The sequence below is a fragment of the Bombyx mori genome, chromosome 23 (assembly GCF_030269925.1).
Source record: "Bombyx mori chromosome 23, ASM3026992v2".
Taxonomy (NCBI): domain Eukaryota; kingdom Metazoa; phylum Arthropoda; class Insecta; order Lepidoptera; family Bombycidae; genus Bombyx; species Bombyx mori.
In genome coordinates this window covers 567,177-588,920 of record NC_085129.1, presented here as the reverse complement: position 1 = coordinate 588,920, position 21,744 = coordinate 567,177, and the positions used below count along the sequence as shown (strand labels likewise).

General features: G+C 43.0%; 2 protein-coding genes across 5 annotated transcripts in view; both read left to right on the top strand.

Moving 5' to 3' along the window:
* Positions 1-4,568: 4,568 nt before the first annotated feature.
* On the top strand, positions 4,569-16,319 carry LOC101741388 (tetratricopeptide repeat protein 7B). Its single transcript, XM_038019234.2, has 16 exons — positions 4,569-4,847; positions 6,491-6,770; positions 7,256-7,370; positions 7,977-8,125; positions 8,196-8,301; positions 8,475-8,588; positions 9,250-9,447; positions 9,529-9,774; positions 10,061-10,177; positions 10,452-10,601; positions 11,005-11,208; positions 12,157-12,301; positions 12,789-12,936; positions 13,017-13,098; positions 13,400-13,505; positions 15,139-16,319. The coding sequence occupies exons 1-16, from the start codon at positions 4,721-4,723 to the stop codon at positions 15,333-15,335; spliced, it is 2,484 nt and encodes an 827-aa protein (XP_037875162.1). The 5' UTR covers positions 4,569-4,720; the 3' UTR covers positions 15,336-16,319.
* Positions 16,320-21,194: 4,875 nt separating this feature from the next.
* LOC101741247 (probable RNA-directed DNA polymerase from transposon X-element) overlaps positions 21,195-21,744 on the top strand; it is a 29,780-nt gene continuing 29,230 nt past the window's right edge. The window contains exon 1 of one of the 4 annotated variants that reach the window (XM_062675141.1): positions 21,195-21,696. The gene's annotated coding sequence lies outside the window, so the exon portion shown is untranslated. The remainder of the gene's footprint in view (positions 21,697-21,744) is intronic. The other 3 variants (XM_062675142.1, XM_062675143.1, XM_012691202.4) reach the window with 3 other exon arrangements.

Here is a 21,744-nt window from a genome sequence, read left to right as displayed (position 1 = left end):
TTATAGCCCACCCTGTATTAATAAGTACAACCAGAAGTTCATAGATCTTATATTTTAGTTCCAAAGGTATTTTATTTCTCCAAGAAATATCTTCCTCATGTCTTCTCATTGTCTCCTTCCTATCCTTCCATAACCAAACAAACAATATGTAGATAACTAAACAACCAAAACAGCCAAAGACTGTGGAAGAAATTTCTTGTAGAAAAAAAATAACTTTGGAACTGAAATGAAACTTAGAGAAGAAAACACAGAGATTTATAAAGAAGGTAGGGGCGATGCTGACGAATTTAAATATAAAAAATATAACATTGCTCTAAATATAACAATAATTTGATTAAAATTGTTGATTCGTATGTATTGTTACGTTTTTACCAATTAAACATAGAACCTATTCAAGTTCAAATAGAGATATCACTTTTGTAAGTCCCAAATAAGTAGCCGAAAAAAAGATTATAGTCAAAGTATTTGCCTAAAACTAAAATGAGTGGGCTAAACAGGCGAGACTAATCACTATTTTCAGTTTTCGATTTTTATCAATGAGACTAAACGTATTAAAATTACATCATCGAGAATCGAGTCTACGACTGTATCGTCATTAAATAAAACCTAGTGCGTTTGTTTAAATGGCTGACAACAGTAAAGCTGAAAACACCCTAATGTATCATGTGATAAAATCATAGAGTTATCGCTGGATTCGATCGTGCCACCGCCCACCGGAGCATCGTTCATCCGTTTCTCCTGGAACAGCTGCTCGTTCACAGTGCGCTTCCGGAGATTATTTTTATATTGAACGACCTGGCCCTGGGATGAATTTCGAGCGTTGTGATAGACTCTGCAAAGCACTGCTGTTTCTAGTGTAGTGCCAGTGTTAGCAAACTCTCTCAGGCTGAGTCCGTGAGCTCACCTATCGGTCCGTGAGTAGCTGAAATAGATCCTTAGGCTACCGGTGATTACGTAGGGTAAAGAATTACGAGATAATAGAGTGCTCAGCATTAGTATTAGTTTAGCTGTCCCTGAGCGACAGGGCCACTCCATAGTCGAACTGCCGAACTGCCTTCGACAGCAACGTGAATATCCACGTAAAATGCCTTTCCCACCCTTTAAACCGAAATCCATAAGTCTTTTGCGATAGAAATGTCTATCTGTCTGTCACAATACGCCTCAAAATCAGTTGGATATTCGACGATGAAATGATGTTATTCTTTCATCACTTCAGTATATAATCCGTAATTGAATTAGGGGTGACGGTGCACCTCCCACTCTACGCGTTCATACCGCCCGTGATCTTGACGTGTTCAGGCGGTGCATTGGTTAGCGCCAGTTTGATTGGGTCACACCTTCGCACCTGTAAGGCCTAGTGACTTTCCTCGCCTTCTTGTTCTTATATTTGCAGAGGTTCTGTGTTTACATGGATTAATTTTACGCTTTATTGATTTATTTAAGAAATTACTATACTACGTTTTCGTTAGGAAATATGCCTTGATTAATTATTAAGAGATTAATATCAAAATGTTTTCTTATCATGTCTAGGACTCGTCAATGTTATGAAAATAATGTTCATCGGTTTTAAATCGTAAAACGGGTGGGGCATCGCCTCCCCCACTCCAACCCTCGGCCTGACATTGACCCAAGGTTGCAACATAGTGCGTCATCCCAACCCTTCACTCCGACCCTCGTTGCACGTAGCACACCGCAATTCGATCTAACCGGATCGAAAAGGAAATTACAAGACTGAATTGGTTCGAATCATTTTTGGTGTTCACATTTTCATTTTCAATGTGATTTTCGATCATTTTGAATATATGAAATAATTTTTCGATTAAGGATCTAATTTCGTTTTCTTGTAATGTTCTCGTTCATGAGAAATATGCATCATCATCCACTGTACTCTTCAGATCTTGCGCCGACTGATTTATTCTTTTTCCAAATTTTTTACAACCTCTTGAGAGTTAAATTAAATATCCGAGAGGATATTACTGGTGGTAGGACGTCTTGTGAGTCCGCACGGGTAGGTACCACCGCCACGCCTATTTCTGTCGTGAAGCAGTAATGCGTTTCGGTTTGAAGGGCGGGGCAGTCGTTGTACTGTTAAAAGTGAGACCGAGTGAGCAAGTGTTGGGTGGCAGAATTTATATTGTAGATGTCTATGGGCTCCGGTAACCACTTAAGATCAGGTGAGCCGTGAGCTCATCCACCCATCCAAGCAATAAAAAAAAGGTAGTATAAAATATCTTGGAAGAGTTTGTTGGCTCCCGTACTCCTCGTGACTTATTCTTGGAAGCTATTGTGCAAATTACCACTGTGCTGCAGAGATACGTCGATACCGGTGCATATTTTGCTTGATTAAGTAGGTAATTTAAAAATTATACGTAAATAATGATAACTTAACAATTACGTAAATAAAAACGTAATATTTTTGGTATTATCATTCAATTTAGATTTTTTACGCTTGCGGCATCGAGTGGTAATAGATCGATAGCTTACGGTCACAATTTTATTAGCATTGGATGTTTATACCGGTGACGACTATATTATTCTCTTACAAAAGCAGTTCGAGAGATGACCGTTCGCGCTAACGCTATATCAATGTTTAAATGCGCATTAATCGTAAAGTTTTGTTTGTCGATAGGTTTGTTTGCTCTTTTAGTCTAGTCAACAAGTTCAAAAACGTGAAAAATAGAGATAAAGATCCTAAAAATATGAGCGATAGCTCATTGGATTCGGAATCACCTCTAGAAAAATGTTTTTGAAGGATTTTGGTGCAGGTAAAAAATCGCAATTGTTAATAACAAAATAAGATGAAAAAAAATGATATTTAGTTTTTCGTTAATAATTCAAAAAATATTAATAGCTAAGGAACTTTGAAAAAGCCGCTCGGTAGGCTGTGGCTTGGCTCTGTCACTGGCATTGCTGAAGACCATGGGCGACGGTGATCACTCACCATCAGGGGGCCGTATGCTCGTCTGTCTACAAGGCCAAAAATATATATAGTATAAGTATGGATATCAGTCTCTGGTTCGGTAAGTACAGGGAATCCTAGCTTAAGACCCGATTATAGATTTTATATTAATTTATTAAGTTATCTGTGCTTTTTGAACAACGTAGGTATGAAACGTTCACAAAACAGGACTTTATTAGAAACATTTGTCAAAGGCTTAATCGCGAGGGCATCGAAAATAATCGGTAGATACCTACATTTATTTGTCACAGAAATTGACTGACCACGGTCTATACAAATTAAATGTCAGCTAAAGTAAGTAAGTATTTTGGTGGATTTATTTGCGAATTTAATTAACATAACGCATAAAGCAGTGAAAAATGCTTGTGACAACCCTTGACTGATGGTTTACGGGATTTAAGTAGTGCACTGATCGGTGGATGTTTAAGAACTTAACTGTTCATGAACTTCTTCCACCATGAAGGATGAACATCGTGGTATAAAAATAAAAAGCAAACCACCAAAAAATATAAATTTGCTTAATTATTGGTGGAGGGGAATGGATAGATCCTCCTCCTATTTCTGCCGGAATGCAGCATAACCTTGTGGTAGGAAGGGTGGGATAGCTCTTATATTTTGACCTCGCGTCACAAGGTGGGTGGCGGCATTTATCTTGTGATGCTTAAGGACTTTAAGCAGTAGTCAATAGCAGCTTCGCGTCAGGTGGGCCATGAGCTCCTCTGACAGACAAGCCGCCCTTAATTTTTCACCATATTTTAATATTAATATCACTCTATAAAAGTTTCAGCAACTAATTAAATGGTGAATCTGTGTGAGACTGTGTCATTTCGAGCGCTCGAATTTATCAACTAAAGAGAATTGATGGCTGTCTCCGAGGGTAAGAACTTGCGAACTGAGATCGACCTCGAGTGTAACTTGAATTTATAGCTGTAACATTTAATGTGATCACAGAGTCATAATTCGATTTAAGAGATAGTTAAATCTAATTGACCGTTGTGACTAATTAAGAGATAATTTGTAGAAAGAAATCTGAATTTGTCTTTAAGCACGTACAGGTTGACGAACTTATGGTTCGTTGTGCGAATACCTGAAGGAGTCAGTGGAGTAGTTACTAGAGCCTTTACACATCACACTGTGAGTGCTGCCACCCATCTTGCAACATGAGGTTGAAGTTTCAATTCTATTTACTAATGGCTGACCTACGCCATAATCCGTCTCATTTACTTTATTACAAATAATTTAAGTACTGTATCTTAGTAAGTACCTACCAACTTTTTATTGATGTGCCGCTAGAGACATCTCTTGGCGTATAAATTAAACATTTTACAAAACAAAACTCATCGTTGATGTATGTACGTGATGACGATAACAACTACTCTAATGGAAAAACTTATTATGTACAATAAATGTAAGATGAAGATGAAAAATGATAAATGGATAAAATTTTGATGATAACAGTTAATTGGCATATGATTGGTATTTATACAATGTATGTACCTAACTGAAAGTTGAATGCTTCCCACTGAAGTAGGAAACCTAATGCTTCCCAAATTAAAAGCAAAATACAAATCTGTCAGTTGTCAATTTAGTATCTATTTGTCAAAGTTGACTTCAACTTCCAAGACTCAAGTCAAAGTGACAACTGAATGAACGAAGTGACTCAAGTTAGAAATCCTTGGTATCGCTCCCCTGGCGAAATTCTAAATGAATTTTGCAATGTTTATGTGTTATTGAGTGTAACTCATGGTATGACGTGTGAAAATGACTTCGAAGAGTAAGAATGCCGTGCGTGGTTTTGAAACAGAGATCGACAAAAGTCGAGAGGAGGCCAACTGGAAAAAGGCTGTGGAGTTAGCTCAACAACTTAAGTCTAGATCACCTCAACATGGTAAGAGCTCATAGTGCTCATTTCAATAAATTCCCAGCTAATGCCATTTCATAATAGTAATATTAGAGCCAATTTCTTTTTACAAAAGGCACTTTTTTGACTTGTACTTTACTTGAAGCCAATAATCTTATAATGAAAACCATCACACCTTCTTCATTAATTATAATTTGTCTAGAATTGCTTAATTATCATTTTATTTCAAAATAAGGAGATCTAGTATAAACAGCTTCTGAACAGTTCAAAGTTACCTGTTTTACAGTTGGTATTTAACATTGCAAAAGTTACATTAAGCAGATTGTGTTTATAATACGGGTGTTGTTTTTCTATTGGTGTCACTTATTAAGATCAATTCAGATAATACATTATTACTAGTTCCTATCCTCTTTTTAGTATTGGTGGCTATAGTATATTGCCTTAAGCTCACAAGTGTTTGCATCTTCCTAGAGTACCAAAAAGTATTCTGCAGTTAAGTAACGCTGAGTTTTGCAGATTAGGCTTGAGAATTTTATGTTTAATTAGTAATTTAATTTTTATTAATAAATTTAATTTTACTGGTGGTGGGGAGCGGTATGAGCCTGCAAGGGTAGGTACCACCACCTTGCGTATTTCAGCCATGAAATAGAAACGTGTTTTGGTATGAAGGGTGGAATTTATGTGTTGAGGTGGGTGGTGGCATTTACGTTGTTGGTATCCAAGAGCTCTGGCAACCACTTAACTCCAGCTGGACAGAGAGCTCGACCACTAATCTAAGTAGTAAAGAAAACCTTAGTTATACATCAATATTTAGAGTCACAGTGTTTTATATTTTGATGTGTTTTGTTACTGATTTTTTTCTGTAAAGATGCTAAAAAATCAATTCAAATTTGTTTGTTTACAACACATACACACATTAGTAGCAATTATTAGTAGTTACAAAATAACAAACACAGATATGAACTAGCACATGGCCCACCTGGTGCTAAGTGCTAGCCACTGTCTACTGTGAGACTTAAGGCTTATCACATTTTCATTTAAATTTTTATTGCATAGTTGTGCTCTTCTCAAGACATCAAGGTTAATATTTGATTACAAAGTAGATAGTCACCTGCTATTAAAAAATAAAATAACAGATTGAAGTGTGTGAACAGTGTGAAATATGAATGTTTCGAAATTTAGTTCAAAAAGTGTCTTGTTTGATCTTCTTTGTTTATTGAGCTATAAATTTTAGCTTCACAAAGATAACAACGTAATAATAAATGTCCTTTAGTATTTAAATAGTTTTGAATCTTTTTTTTTACATAAAACAGTGAACTCATTTAATTTTATAGTTGGTTGCTCCAAGGTGTTTTTATTTAGTGGTACAATGAATGAAGCATCACATGGTTTGTGAATATAAATAATAATTATTAATAATTTTAAAACATCAGGCTTAAAGAAATCTGGTCCCATACTCTCGTTCTGTGAACTGTTTTATGAGTGTACCATAGTCTGTTTTACTGTAGTCCACATATATTATAAGACTGTCTGTCATTCTCCAGTCTGCTATTATTTTGCAAAAATAAGATACTTTACTATTTTGCCTTTACAGTATGAAGGATAAACTGACTGGTATACATTGCTGTAATTATGTTTATTCTAATATAAATATTAAATCTTAATTTCAGAAAGTCTAGCACATTTCTTAATAGGAGAAGGAAAGCTTGAGGCATACCTTGATGAGTGGCCTCCCATCAAAGAAAACATAGAACGAGCTCAAAGGGAATTGTCTGAAGCCCGAGGTTATCTAACCTTAGCTACAGATGAAGCGGGGAAGAAGGCAGGAGTGGCATTAGACGCTCAGTTGTTATTAGGAAAATTGAACTATGCTTGTGGCTCATATGATGAAGCACTGAAACATTACAAATTGGCTGAATTAAACACTTTGACAGAGAAGGAGCTACCTGTGTGAGTTTCATTTTGTATACATTTTATATTAGCAATAATGGTATCCATGGGGTAACTAGATATGGATAGATAAGTCTTAGAAGTGTTAAAGGCTACCTTTAGGTTTTAAGTTGAAATTAGAAATTAGAACTGTTTTAAAGTTACCAATAACTTCATAACAAAATTGGCATTTGAGCTGTACACAATGTGTATAACAGTATTGGCTACAATAGTGTCTACAAAAAAGTATTTGTTGAATAACGCTAATGAAAACATATTGCTAATTATTTTTCATTAAAAACATTTTACTATATTCTATTCTCGAATAAGTTTTTCAAACAAAGCAAAATTGTAAATGTCCATTGATTGTTCATCTTCAGGTCTCATAAACAGTCACATTCAAGTTGTGGTGTTTGTTTGCTCACAGAATGAACTTAACACTAATGTACGTATGGTGACTCTGCTTAGGAAAATAAATTAATTAAATATATTTTTTACTTGAACAGACGAAGTCTGCGCATAGTGGCAGAATCCTATGCTATAAAAGGTTTTTGCCTGGAACAGAATGCTGTACCGAGTTCAACGAGTCGTTATAAGCAAGCCGAGAGGGAGGCTGAGATGGTAAGGAATGGTGCCATATAGTTGCTAAAATTATTTGTTTGTTAGTGTGGCGAATAATTAACGATCAACGAATTCTTAGAACAGTTTAACATTCATTGCATCTATATTTGGTAATTTGTTTTCTGAAACATGAATCTTCTGATGCGAATGACGTCATTTGTAAGGAATATGGTAATTATGTCATAGTGAGCTAGTAGCGTATGAGCCCGTGAGTACCACAACGTGCCACAATCGACCCAGTCACCTTTAACATCCGTCCAAAGTTTCAGTTGTATTTTATTTTGGCCGACACGATTTTTTGCTGGTTGCTATCCATCCTTTAGTTCATTTCTTAGGCACAGACATAAAACGGAGGTTAATTTTTTAAGGGTTTCTTCACATTATTTATTTAAACACTGAAAAGTTGCACCAATTAGATGGGCTGAATTTTTGCTTATTGCTTAGATGGTTGGAAGAGCTCACGACCCACCTGATGTTAAGTGGTTACCGGAGCTGTTAGACATCTACAACTTTACCACCACCATCCACCTTGATATATAAGTTCTAAGGTCTCAGTATAGTTGCAACTGCTGCCCCACCCTTCATAGTGCTTGCAAATGCTTGCAGATTCGCTGTTTCGAGCTAGCTTCCGACCTGACCCTGCTGTACCTACAACGCAACAGCTCAGCGCGCGCCGGCCCCACGCTGGAGACGGCCCTGCAGCGCGCCCCCATCCTGCACATCCGAGCCGGCCGGCTGCATAGCGCCATCGACAGGTAACGCTGAGCCGCGTCTCTTGGAATGTGTGAAATGTGTGTAGTGTTCAATATTTGTTTACTTTAACAGATACCGTGAAATGTTGACCGCAGTAGAGTCTGTCTCCACTCAAGCTTTGAGGCTGACCCTCACAAGGCAGCTGGCGGAGGTGCTCCTCAGAGGGGTCACGGGACAGGTATGTGATGTCATCCATCAATGAAATTAGTATTAAAGATGATACTTTGAACATTGAATCCATTACTATAAAATGATCAGTTGACGAACAGAGGAGAAATGGGGACTAAACCGTTTTTCCTATCTTATATTATACATTTCATAATGTTGTTAATTAATATGTGACCATTACAGGTGTACAAGCCACCGGTGGCCGTGGCGCCGGCCCAGGGCACCCTGACGAGGAGGAGAGAGGATCATGTCTCCGAAGGACCGTGGAAACCAAAGAAGTATGCCGCTTTAAATCAGGTCAGCAGTTTCTTCCTTCTCCGTCTTCTTTTTTAAGTACGTCAATCGGCTTCTTCTTATATCTTTCTGGCCAGTGTCAAGTTTATAAAAATTTTCAATTATTAAATACATACATAATATGTTATACAAAAAATGATATGAAGCAAAATGAGATGAAGTTGATTAATTTGAGGCTTTAATCAATTGGGATGAAATAGAATCTTAGTATTATGTTATTCAGTGAACTTTTTGGAAGAACCTGAGAAACTATACTTTTGGGTCACTACTGTAGATGTTGTTACCAATTGTGACGTCAGTAATAAAGAACTATTACACAGTAATGAAGACACCGTTTATTCCGTAAGATGGTACATGTGTTTACATAAAGACCGGCGCCGGGCAACTGGTGCAGCGTAATGCAATAACTGCATGCGCAAGCGCTTATGTATCCCTACATATACTAACTGTGCTGAGTCCATATCTAGTAGCTTTGTTTCATTTTCCTAGATTTGTGCACTTCCACAGATACACTTCCACAAACAGTAAATAAATCAAACAAATCAAGACAAAGAATTTCAAACTTTATGTTGGTCAGAGCCGGACCGTTGTTAGACGTTCTGTTGTGTTTATTCCGCGCACTACATCACGTGGCTAAGTTGAAGGCGAGTGTTGTCGTGTGCAGTTCGTGCCGCGCAACGAGCACGAGGAGGTGCTGGTGCTGGTGCTGGTGGGGGAGGCCATGGCGGCGCGGGACGGGGTGCTGTCCCAGAGCGCAGAGTTCGCCGCCGCCCGGGATCACTCGCTGCACACCGCGCTCGCGCTCATCGACCTGCTGGCGCTCGCCGCCCTGCGCTGGGGGCTGCGCCCGCTGGTGCTGGAGGTGACGCAGCCGCCACGCCCTTAATGTCGTCGGGGCACAAATATATGATACTTAATTAAATGTTTGTTCTCATGTCACCAGTCGTTAGAACGCGCCATGAAGTTCTCGTTCGGGTGCGCGCACGTGTGGCGGCAGCGCGCCCTGGCCGCGCACGCGCACGCGCAGGCGCACGCGCAGACGCACGCGCAGGCCGACGCTCGGCCGGGCGGCGGCGCGTGGGACGCCAGCGTGCGGGCGCGCGCCGTGTCGCAGCGAGCGCGCCCGCTCGTGCCGCACGACGCCGCGCTGCGCCTGGTCACCGCCAGCACGGACTACAGCACGGGCTGGGTGGGTGAGCGTGTTGCGTGCGATTTGAGATGTGCTTATCTAATAAAGAACACCATCTCAGTTAATGTTTATTTGATATTATTCATCTGCAGTAAGAGAGGGCCACAGATATTTTCCCTTTTCATTCTAAAAGAATGATGTTCTTCCGCATGTGTTTCCTATGTAACCTCAGCCGGCACGGCCTCGTGCTGTGGCACGGGAGTGCCGCCACCCCCGCGCGGTTCAGCCCTGTCCATCCGCCGTTTTCTTGTAAGCTTGTGTGTATAACAGCAAGGTATGTTGTTAGATAGAGGAGGGTATAGCCATGGCGGAGGAGGCCCTGGCCATAGAGGAGGAGCAGCAGGGTCCGCTGCTGGCCCGCTGCTGTCTGTACGCCGGGATCGGTTACCAGATGAAGGCCCAGGTGAGCCAAGTTCCTGCCACAAAAAGTAAATCTCAGTAAATTTCCTGTCATATTGTAGTTTAGTGAAATCTATGTTTTTTTGTTTATAGTTTATAGCGAATTCACTCGTTATCTCCTGTAGTAAAACTTTCCTAGTTTGAAGTCGGGTGAAAACCACTCTTCACTCTTTGAGATCTGCAGCAGAACTATTCCCCCATGAAACTGTGACGTCTGACAACGCTGCCGGTCTGGGGACATTGAGTCAATTCATTTATGTAGAATTTACGTCCCTCAGAAAACGAATTATCGTCTAGACAAAGAAGCGGCTAACGAGACGTCCCTGAAGTACCTGGTGAGGGCGGCGCAGCTGGACCCCAACGACCACCTGGCGTTCTACCACCTCGCGCTGCAGTACATGGACATGGGGATGCTCAACGAGGCGATGGTACGTGGCGGCCTCCGCGGCCACGGCAGTCCGACTCAGGGACCAGAGCAGCAACTAGAGCCTCAGCAAAACTGACAACTATTGAACTGTTACTTCGAAACCATTCGTTTTTTGTTAAAGTCACCTTATAGATGACAGCTATTTGCTTTAATTACATAGAATCCATCTCTCGGATTACTTTCCAAATAAAAGTGACCATCTGCCATGAGTGATTTCGAATAACAGTCATCTTACTGTTGTAACTTGTGGCCACGACGGTCCAACGTCGCGACCGCGGGCCGGCAGCGCCCGCCGCCACACTCGGCCCCCCGCGCGGTCCCCCCGCGCTGTCCCCCGCGCCCGCCGCCAGAGGATAGTGGACTCTGCGGCTCCGTATCATAGGTCGTTCTGATTGCGCGTGCAGGATGCGACGCGATCCTGTCTGGAAGCGCGTGCTGAGTGCAGTGGCGCGCTGATAGTCGCCGCCAAACTGTGGTCATGCGCGTGCGCCGGCCGCAGGCAGACGCGCGCACTCAGCGCCGCCGCCCTCGCGCGCACGCACGCGCCGCACTCCCAGCACGCGCTCGCCACGCACGCCGCCCTGCAGCTGCTCTGGGACACGCCCGAGGTTAGTGCTCACGGGTACTCACGCACTGTGCGCCGCCGCACCGCACTCCCAGCACGCCCTCGCCACGCACGCCGCCCTGCAGCTGCTCTGGGACACGCCCGAGGTTAGTGCTCACGGGTACTCACGCACTGTGCGCCGCCGCGCCGCACTCCCAGCACGCGCTCGCCACGCACGCCGCCCTGCAGCTGCTCTGGGACACGCCCGAGGTTAGTGCTCACGGGTACTCACGCACTGTGCGCCGCCGCACCGCACTCCCAGCACGCCCTCGCCACGCACGCCGCCCTGCAGCTGCTCTGGGACACGCCCGAGGTTAGTGCTCACGGGTACTCACGCACTGTGCGCCGCCGCGCCGCACTCCCAGCACGCGCTCGCCACGCACGCCGCCCTGCAGCTGCTCTGGGACACGCCCGAGGTTAGTGCTCACGGGTACTCACGCACTGTGCGCCGCCGCACCGCACTCCCAGCACGCCCTCGCCACGCACGCCGCCCTGCAGCTGCTCTGGGACACGCCCGAGGTTAGTGCTCACGGGTACTCACGCACTGTGCGCCGCCGCACCGCACTCCCAGCACGCCCTCGCCACGCACGCCGCCCTGCAGCTGCTCTGGGACACGCCCGAGGTTAGTGCTCACGGGTACTCACGCACTGTGCGCCGCCGCGCCGCACTCCCAGCACGCGCTCGCCACGCACGCCGCCCTGCAGCTGCTCTGGGACACGCCCGAGGTTAGTGCTCACGGGTACTCACGCACTGTGCGCCGCCGCGCCGCACTCCCAGCACGCGCTCGCCACGCTCGCCGCCCTGCAGCTGCTCTGGGACACGCCCGAGGTCAGTGCTCACAGGTACTCACGCGGGCTGTGCGCTGCTGCCCTCGGGCGCCTCCTGCAGCTATTTTGTAACGAGTTCAATGTGAGTAGAAATTGTAAAATCAGTTGACCTATATATTTCCCAGGCGGCCCTCGCGACGGGCAAGGAGCTGCTGTCCCTGTTCAGCTGCGACGCGGAGGCGGACGCGGAGGCGGGCGGGCGCGCGGAGCTGGACGCGCTGTCCGACTCGCAGCAGGACGACGCGCAGAGCGCCCGCGCCGCCGGACACTGTAGGGTTACACACCAGCCCGTAGTCATAACGGGGCACGATCAACTCTCTCGTTCAGAATACTGTAGCAAATTTAAAGTTGATACGTAATCTTGAAAATCCTCTTATAACGGTGCCAGCAAAGAGCAGGCTTGTCTTAGGCGGGCAGTGGAGGTCGCGGCCGGATCGGTGCAATAGGAGCCCATGGACATCACGATGTGGATGCGTCGCCCACATTGAAATGTGAGGGCGAAGTCTTAGGTATGCTATGGCTATTCCAGGCTTCACACTCGAACGTTTGATGGCTTTGTAGTTGTAGCAGACCGCATGGTGAACACGTTCGTACTCACAATAAATACTACCTGCCGATTCATTTTTGAAAATACCAAATATCTTAAACCTAGATAGATACAGATTCTGATCTGGAATAAATCTCGCCTTAAACACTAGCGTATCTAGATGTAGAGGGGCAGGGACGGTTCATGGGGTTGAATGGTTGTGTCCCGCAGCGTCGGTGCGCGCGGAGATGGCGGAGGCGGGCCGCGTGGAGCGCGCGCTGTGCTCGGGCGCGTCTGGCGCGTCGGGCCGCGCGCCGCCCTCCGCGCGGGCGCAGCACCGGGCGCGCGCCTGGCTGCTGCTCGCCGACATCTGTCTGCGGTGCGTACGGGCCGCGCCCGACATCAGCTCAAGTGTAACCCTACCGCGAACAGCTAGGAACTGTCTGCTCTCGTGTCCAGGTTGGATCGAGTGAGCGCGGCCGCCGGCTGCGTTGCTGAAGCGGCAGCGCTGACGCCGTACAGCCACCTAGTTTTTTACACGGTAAGCCACCCCACAGCTCGCCGCCGCGGCCCCCCACGAGCAGCTACCGGAGTGGACCGCCGTGCAACTTTGGTTTTGAGGGCGAAGACTCCATTGTAGTGCCTAGTATATTTGTGAACTTCACGTTACGAATGAAGCACGGCGGTATGAACGGAGAGGTAGAGATAGAAGGGCATGAGTTCGTCCCCCGACACCCGCACTAGCCGCCCCCCTAGCACGGTGGTTCGGCGCCCCTCCCCCCTAGCACGGCGGTGCGGCGGCCCCCAAGTAGCGCGGTACTGATGGCGTGTCGTGTCGGCAGCGCGGGCTGGTGCACGCGGCGAGCTCGGAGTGGCTGGAGGCGCGGCTGTGCTTCCAGAACGCGCTCGCCATACATCCCACGCACCTCGATAGTCTGCTGCATTTAGGTAACGCATTTGACTATAGTAGAATTATTTTGTCCCTGCAGTTTGGGTCATAAAAAATCGGAGCGGTGAAGCGAATATTTCGCTCTCTCTTCCACTCACGAGCCTTATGGACGGGCATAGTGATGCGCATTATTGTTGTCGATAAGCGTTATCGATAGTGTATTTAGTTTTGTCATTCTATGGGTTAGAGATAAAAATGAAAGAAAAAATCACAAATCGAACCCACACCACATATCGCCGCAGACAGTTAACGAGAACGGCAGAAATTAACACTTTGTAACTTTTCGGGATTTATTCTTATTCCAGTGAAAATTTTTAACACATTGTTGATTGACACGTGCAAATATTATTTTGAATAAATTCAGCCGTTTTGATACAAAACAAAGGAGTAGCCATTGTGTCACTAAAGAAATTCAGAGAACAAAAGCATAAAAACACATTTCTCTTCGACATAATGTACTATAACTTGCAGGTAACAACAAATTACTCATAACATAACAATGTCTCACCACCCTTTGTATACCGCCCCGCCGCCATTTACCTGCCTTCGATGATTCATTTGTTTTTATCGATAATGGCGTTGCACCCGCGCAACATGCTCACCGCCCTAGCCGGGCTATGTTTTATAATCCAAACTGCAGCCACAAAATAATTCTACTATAGTACAGTATTGGATATATTTAATAATAAATTCGAAGTCCATTTCCCACATACTCGGGTTCAAATTGTAGAACTATTTCAAGGAACGGCCTAACTGAATACAGAAAATTTTAATGCAAAGCAATTATTACAAATGTACTAATATTTTTGAAGTTATACTTCTTTAGGCGCGTTATGAAAAATTGATGAGAGTGAAATTTTACGATGCGCACGCACCGTGACACAAAGTTAACAGAATGAAGTTGCCCACTAAATCGCTCATTACAATACGACCGACGTAACTTGGCGAGTCTGAATATAGCCGCAGGTGAACTTTCGCGCATGTACACTCGTAAAAAAAACTGTTATTAGCATTCATTTTTTAGTAATATAAATGACAAAATTATTATTTAATATAATTCATACTAAATATTATTAAATTATTAACTTTAAATATTTATTATTAATTATTTAATTAAAAAAAAAAGAAATAAAGTTAATAAAAATAAAGTATAACTTCTTACGCGCGTACATAAGTACACGCACCCTTTTTAGGTAACATTTTTACCTTTGCTTTTCTCGAATGACGACATCATTGGCTTTATTCGGACTCTTTAGCCTATATTGTTATATACTCTGTGTACCGCTCAACTGTCAGTTTTTTCTTGTTGTTAACGTCAGAACAATTCTCTAATCTCAACTTAAAGCATAAAACTTGCTATCGATATGTTGTAAGAAAATCCTACCTAGCCTTCTGAAATATAATGTTTGATTGATTAGTTATTAAATAAACGGGTGGCGTTAATAGAAGGAAGAAAAGAGTGTAATTGGTTTAAATAACGCTCATTTCGTTTACTGATGTCCAGTGGTCTATATAATTTTGTTGAAAATTTACATTTTATTGTTTCTCAAAGATAAATTTAAAATGCATCTTGTAAACGACTATCTGTCTACGTGTAAACTAAAGACGGTTTGGTCTGTGGTCGCCGTCCAGGCGAGGCGTACTACCGGCTGGGCTGGCTGGGCCTGGCGGAGAAGGCGGTGCGCGAGGGCGCGGCGCTGCAGCCCGGGCGCGCCGACGCGTGGGCTCGCCTGGCGCGCGTGCTGCACGCCGCCGCCGACCCGCCCGCCGCCGCCGACGCCGCCATCGCCGCGCTGGCGCTGCACGCGCGCCGCCCCGCGCACCTCTAGTGCGCCCCCGCACCTAAACTATAACCATCTTTATTAGTCAATTATTTTTATATTCAAATAAAATAATAATGAGTTGTTGATTGATATAATATTCCTTTATTATTCTTTTTATTTAATTGAACAAAAAGCATTATTACAAACATTTGTATCGGCACCGACCGCGCGAAGCCGGGGTGCGGGTCGGGGAGGGTTGGGGAGGGGCCGCAAGCACAGACAACACAAGGAGTATTTGTACTGACGAACACAACAAGTGTCACTGGCTGGTGGTGCGGTGGCCGCAACAGCCATGCCTTCCAGCTCAATGGGATATCACCCGATACACTTGAGATCTTGAGATCTCGAGGCAGTTCCTCCTGTGAACCTCAATGCAAGAAGCACTCAACGCCGTCAGGTCGCCACACAAAGTGCCACAGAGCAATAAAAAAGTTTAAAACCAAACTGAATATTCAAAAGCTCCTGTAAAAAACAGTGTCGGCGCTCACAAGTGACTCCCGCGACTCCCCCGACAAGCGTGGTGGTAGAAGTCTTACAGGAATTGATGGATGGTGGACTAGGGGCGACGGGGGAAGAGGAGGGTGGGGTTAGGATTAGTAAGTGGGTGAATGCACTTGTACGGTACCTATAACGTCAAGTTTATTTCATTCTCTTGTTCTGGACGTCTGTGTCATCCGTGACTGTAGCAATTCTAAACTTGTATAAATATGTGTCAGTGTACTAATCACAGTTACTATTTTCATACAAAGCTACTCTATTTTTTTGTTGATATTTAAAATAAATATTACGGTGTATTTATGAGATATTTGTACAAAATTTGGTATTATTGTAGTAGTGTACTTATGAATAATCACGATATGTAAATGTAGATATAATAAGTAATGTTTCTAAATATGTTGTGCAGTGTAATCTACCTAATTAACGTTCGTTCGTTCGTTGTCTTGTTGTTGTAAATAAATAATAAAATATATACTTACCGTGTTACGCAAATGGCTGTTTTATTTATGTCCGAGGACAGAACGTGTTAGAGAGTATATTAAACATGACAATAACACTGTTTCCTAACGTACAACAATATAGTAATTAACCCTGACTGCCATGAAGGTTACCGGTGCTCTACATCATCTATGCTAATATTATAAAGCTCAAGAGTTTGTTTGTTTGAACGCACTAATCCCAGTCACTTATCGAATTCTTTCAGTGTTAGATAGCCCATTTATTGAGGAAGGCTATAGGCTATATAACATCACGCTAAGACTAATACAAACGGAGCACCAATAAAATAATGTATTATTTGTGAACTATTCCAAGCGGACTTTTTTTTTTCCTACCTATGCTGATAGCCTTGAGAGGCTATTTTAGCTTCGCCCTAACGTTTGTAGGTGAGCTCGCGGGGCTCAACCGGAGAGTTGCTAACACTGACCCTAGCAAGAGCAGTGCTTCGCATAATCTGCCACCGGATCGGAAACGCGACCCACTGAGAAGATCGGGCGAGAAACTCAGTGGGCTGTGTCTATGGGTTAGTTCGCTCGTCGAGCCCTTCGTCGCAAGCGACGGGTTCGACGAGGACGGTGACCGGGCAAGCGGACGAAGTCGCGGGCAAAAGCTAGTAGATTATACACTTAATGTTTGACTCTACGTGACGCACTGAAGTATATTAATTAGGTATGTCGATTCTTGTCACTAAGGCGCCGGAATATCTCGTAGATTCTGGGAAAGACGAATCCGAAGCTACTGCGGATGAATCTAAATCTAATCTAAGAGACCTAAAATACTAAAACAAACATTAACAAACAAAAGGCAAAGTTTAGCAATCCAGGCGCTTAGTAGCAGAAATTGACATAATTACTTGAGTGCGCCGCGTAGGGCATCGGTGATCTACACAGCTGTTATAGGGTTAACAACACTTGCAAAATTTATTCTTAAATCAATTCAATTATTGATGTAATTTTCAATGATTGTTCAGTATAATTGTCGCGGCGCCGGAAGGACTGGGTAATAAACTGGCGTACTAATTTTACCATCTAGGATTTGCTAGTTGGCAGGGTGTTTGTAATCCCGCACGGGTAGGTACCGGCGTCCTGCTTGCTTTTGGCGCGAAGTATTTTTTTTCCTACCTATTCTAGTAACCTCGAGGGGCTATTCTAAATTCGCCGAGCTAGTAGGTGAGCTCACGGGGCTCAAACCTGATGACGTTGCTATCACGAATGACCGGTGCTTGAGGTAGGGTAGTAGGTAAGAGCACCGACGGACAGCGGCATTAACGTTGCGATGTTTATGGACTTGGTAATCATTTAACATCAGGTGGGACGTGAACTCGTTCATCTATGAACAGAATTAAAAAAAAAAAAGTTTTGGAAATTAGATGTTCAAAGATCTGTTTAGCGTTAACCAGATACTAGTCGATACTAGAGTCCGTGATGATGAAGTCGTAACTTTGGTGCTAGTCGTGATGATACAAACCAAAACATGAGTTATTATACTTCATACTTATTAATAGGTTTGTCTCGTCTACAATCAAAATGGCATCACTAGTCTTATTATAAAGTCTAAACAACGAACAAAAACTCAAGAGGCCGAAGCCTTTTTTGTTATTTGTTAAAAAAATGATTTGCCATAGCTTTTTTCAACGGAGTAGTGAACGAAATCAGAGGTCGTTGATCGTCGAGTGGCGTGACGGTGCCACGGGCGCCTAGTCAAACTCGATTTAGGGCTGACAAATTCATATAATAGTCGTGTCTTAATACGAAGGAGCTTGGTGGTCTGATGCTGGAGCCAAAAAAATAAATAAAAAATAGCTTTGGCCTTTCACGAGTCGTCTTCGAAAAATTTAACAAAGGGACGCATGTCTTCAAGAGCTAATCCTGCTATGTAGAGACACATAATATCATTGACTTAGTATTATTTTGCATACTTCTGGTGCGAAGTCGTCTCGCGTGATTCCACCTCAAGTTTCAAGAGGCACGAGACTGACTTGACCTTCTAATACTACTACTACCCTATAATCTGCCCGTACTGCGCCTTACTTCCCAACTTACCTGGAAATTTCCTTTTCATTTATGTGTCAAGCACTGGTGGAGCGTGTTGCTCCCAGTCTGGGCCGTGATCTAAACCTGTTTTGCAAATTTCTATCATAAAACTGTCGGGGTGTGAAGGGAGGACAGACATTTTCACGACGCGACTCTGCATCTGAGGACTGTGTAAATGGATGAACGAGCGAACCCTTCTGGTGGTGACTGGTTACTGGCGAAAACACCTCACCAATACCGCCACGCACCTTGAGACATGAATTAATGTAAGTCAGAACGCGTGATTGCGTCACGCCTGAAATAGATAAGTGGAATTCACGCGTGTGGATCTCAGTACACCGGTATAATGCTCAGAGAATGCTACTGGTCATTTCTAGTGAATTAATGAGTTGACTTTTTCGAAAACTACGGGTAGAGATGGGAGGTAGTGATATTTTGGACCTACACCGTGCAGCCATATTTTTGAAGAATTATTTGGTGTTGATATCGTCTTCGTATTTTTATCACCTCGCCACTCAGCTGAGTTTATACCTCTGTAAAAATCCATGGTACGTTTGCAGAGATCATATTTTATTCCAGCACCTTTGCGTCTTCAAATAGAAAAAAATGTAAATTCATCAGCCCTATTCGACTTGTGACGTGAGCACATGACACGGTGTTACGCGTACTGAGCCTCCACAGAGTTATGTAACAATCTATTTATCCGTATTTATGCGCTTGATTTAACGATAATTAGATCAACTTCGCTGATTTCAAATACTCACTATGAATTCAGAAACATGTAAAATGGCATGATAGTTAGTTCGGACAGTTGGACCTATAATGATATTGTTAATAGTGACAGTCAATTGCTCACCTGTTACCGCTATCTAATATGTTGGATAATCCGAATTGCACAAAGGAATATGCACGTTCTCATGACTAAGAGACACGCCGGTCACGACTTTAATTCTCTTAAAATAATTTAATTCATATTTTAACCTTTCCTTTTTGAATCGGTATGATTGAGCGAACTCATCTAACTATTTGCAAATTTCGTAACTCATATTATACAATCTAACAAAGAGTGTTGTGACCATAGATTTTAGATTTGATGGATTGTCATTTTCATAACTCGTGGGATTCTTTCAGGTTTCTGCTGTTCGCTAATCTGATTCTCACAGACCGTTTGGAATACTGTGTTTACGGGGGATTTCGGTTCTCTCCGTGTTTTCTACCGTATATGACCTACATGGCCCTGGAATGAATTTCTTACCAGGGTGATTTCTGAGCACTATGATATTTCCTTCTCAAATCTAAGTTCTCGAGGAAAAAAAATAAAATAAAGAAAAGTCATCATTATGTTTGAAGTTTTAAAATGTTTTTTTTTCTATTGCTTAGATCTGTGAACAAGCTCACAGCCCACCTGGCGTTAAGTGGTTACTGGAGCCCATAGACATCTACGACGTAAATGAGCCACCCACCTTGAGACATCAGTTTTAAGGTCTCAAGTATAGTTACAGCGGCTACCCCACCCTTCAAACCGAAACGCATTACGGCTTCACGGCAGAAATAGGCAGGGCGGTGGTACCTACTCGCGCCGACTTACAAGAGGTCCTACCACCAGTAATTCAATTACGAATTACCAGTAACCAGTACGAATTAGCCGACATCTTCAGGTCAGCTTAACTACTTACGGATAGTTCAATAATAGAAAGCGTAGTTTTGTAAGTGTAGCCGCAGTTGTTATCGTATTGATATTGAAAAAAACAGTGGAATTAATTCTAACCTAGAAAAATAAATAAACTCTAGCTTGTTTTTAGCTTGTAACACGTGCGATCATATTTGAAGGGAAGCTGCAAATTTATCTTCGCACAGGGCAAAGTGCGGTGTAGCTGGTCTGAGTAATCCGTTTATTCGTTGGCCCGTGAGTTTTCTCGCTAATATTGCAGACAAGCTGCTACACATGAACACGAACTTGCTCCACGTGGTTACTCCGCGGGACCTTGGTACCTAGCTGGGCTCTCAATGCAGCCAGTAATTACGAAAAACAACAAATCACGGCTTTCATTTCCGATGCCTCAATGATCCACTAATTCACGCACAGAATTACTTTGAATAATATATTTTTATAACTTTCCATTAGTTAGGTATTCTCTGCTATATTTTTTTAATATTTAAAGTGTATGAATAAATTTCACAAGGTGTTAAAAGAATTGATTACATTGTAGTGCACAATACACTTGTATTGCACTTGCGTTACTGTTATTTGTCATCATAAACAGAATATACGTCAATGCTGTTTGTTAAGCAATAAATTGTTGAATGTAAACGCTACAGATGATGGTTTTAAAAACGAAACAATTCTTTATTCAATTGTTCGTTGGACATACAGCTATAATACCTACTTATTGATGTTATAAAACAATGCTTGTTAAATTATGCTTAACGTCTTGTGACCAAGATTAGTCAGATTCTATGTTTTTATTTTTATTTTTATTGCCTAGATATGTGGACGAGCTCACAGCCCACCTGGTGTTAAGTGGTTACTGGAACCCATAGACATCTACAACGTAAATGCGCCACACACCTCGAGATATAAGTTCTAAGGTCTCAGTATAGTTACAACGGCTGCCCCACCCTTCAAACCGAAACGCATTACTGCTTCACGGCAGAAATAAGCGCGGGGGTGGTACCTACCCGTGCGGACTCACAAGAGGTCCTACCACCAGTAAAACGCTATGTAACACTTAATGATCCGGGAAAGTCACAAGAGAGCTAATTGGTGCTATGCTCACTATTATTGAAGCTACCACTATTTAGGCTACTCTATATTAAAGAAATGAACACACTGCGGCTAGTATAATTAGTGAATAGTGGTGTTGGCCCGCGCACGCTCACAACATACCCTCGCATCAGTACAATTAGGAAAATTTATATTATTTTTAACATTTTATAACAAGGTGTTATGTCTTGTGGAAGTTAGCGATGAACACGTTAAAGTGACGTGAATGATTTACTTACTTAAATTAGACTTGAAATTAGTCAGATAGTTCAAAAAGAATATCCCCGGATGTCACGTGAACCTTGTCACCGTTCTCACCGCATCCAATACATAATTACTTGTTGAACATTCGATTGACAAACGCGCAGCCCTGACCTAATACTTTCTATCGAGACTATATTTTTTTTGTTGTGCTGAGAGCCCTCGGGCTTCGCCCCGTTCAGTGCGCTCTAGTACTCCGAGGCACTCAACAACTGAAACTGTGTCCGAAATTTAAGTTTTTTAAAGTTTTGCAAGAAAGTGAATTATTTTATACTTCATTAATTTGATTTATTACGGTGTCAATGGATTTCAGGTAAAGTTCTTTTTTCGCATTTAAAAACAGTTCTCGGTCTCCACTTTA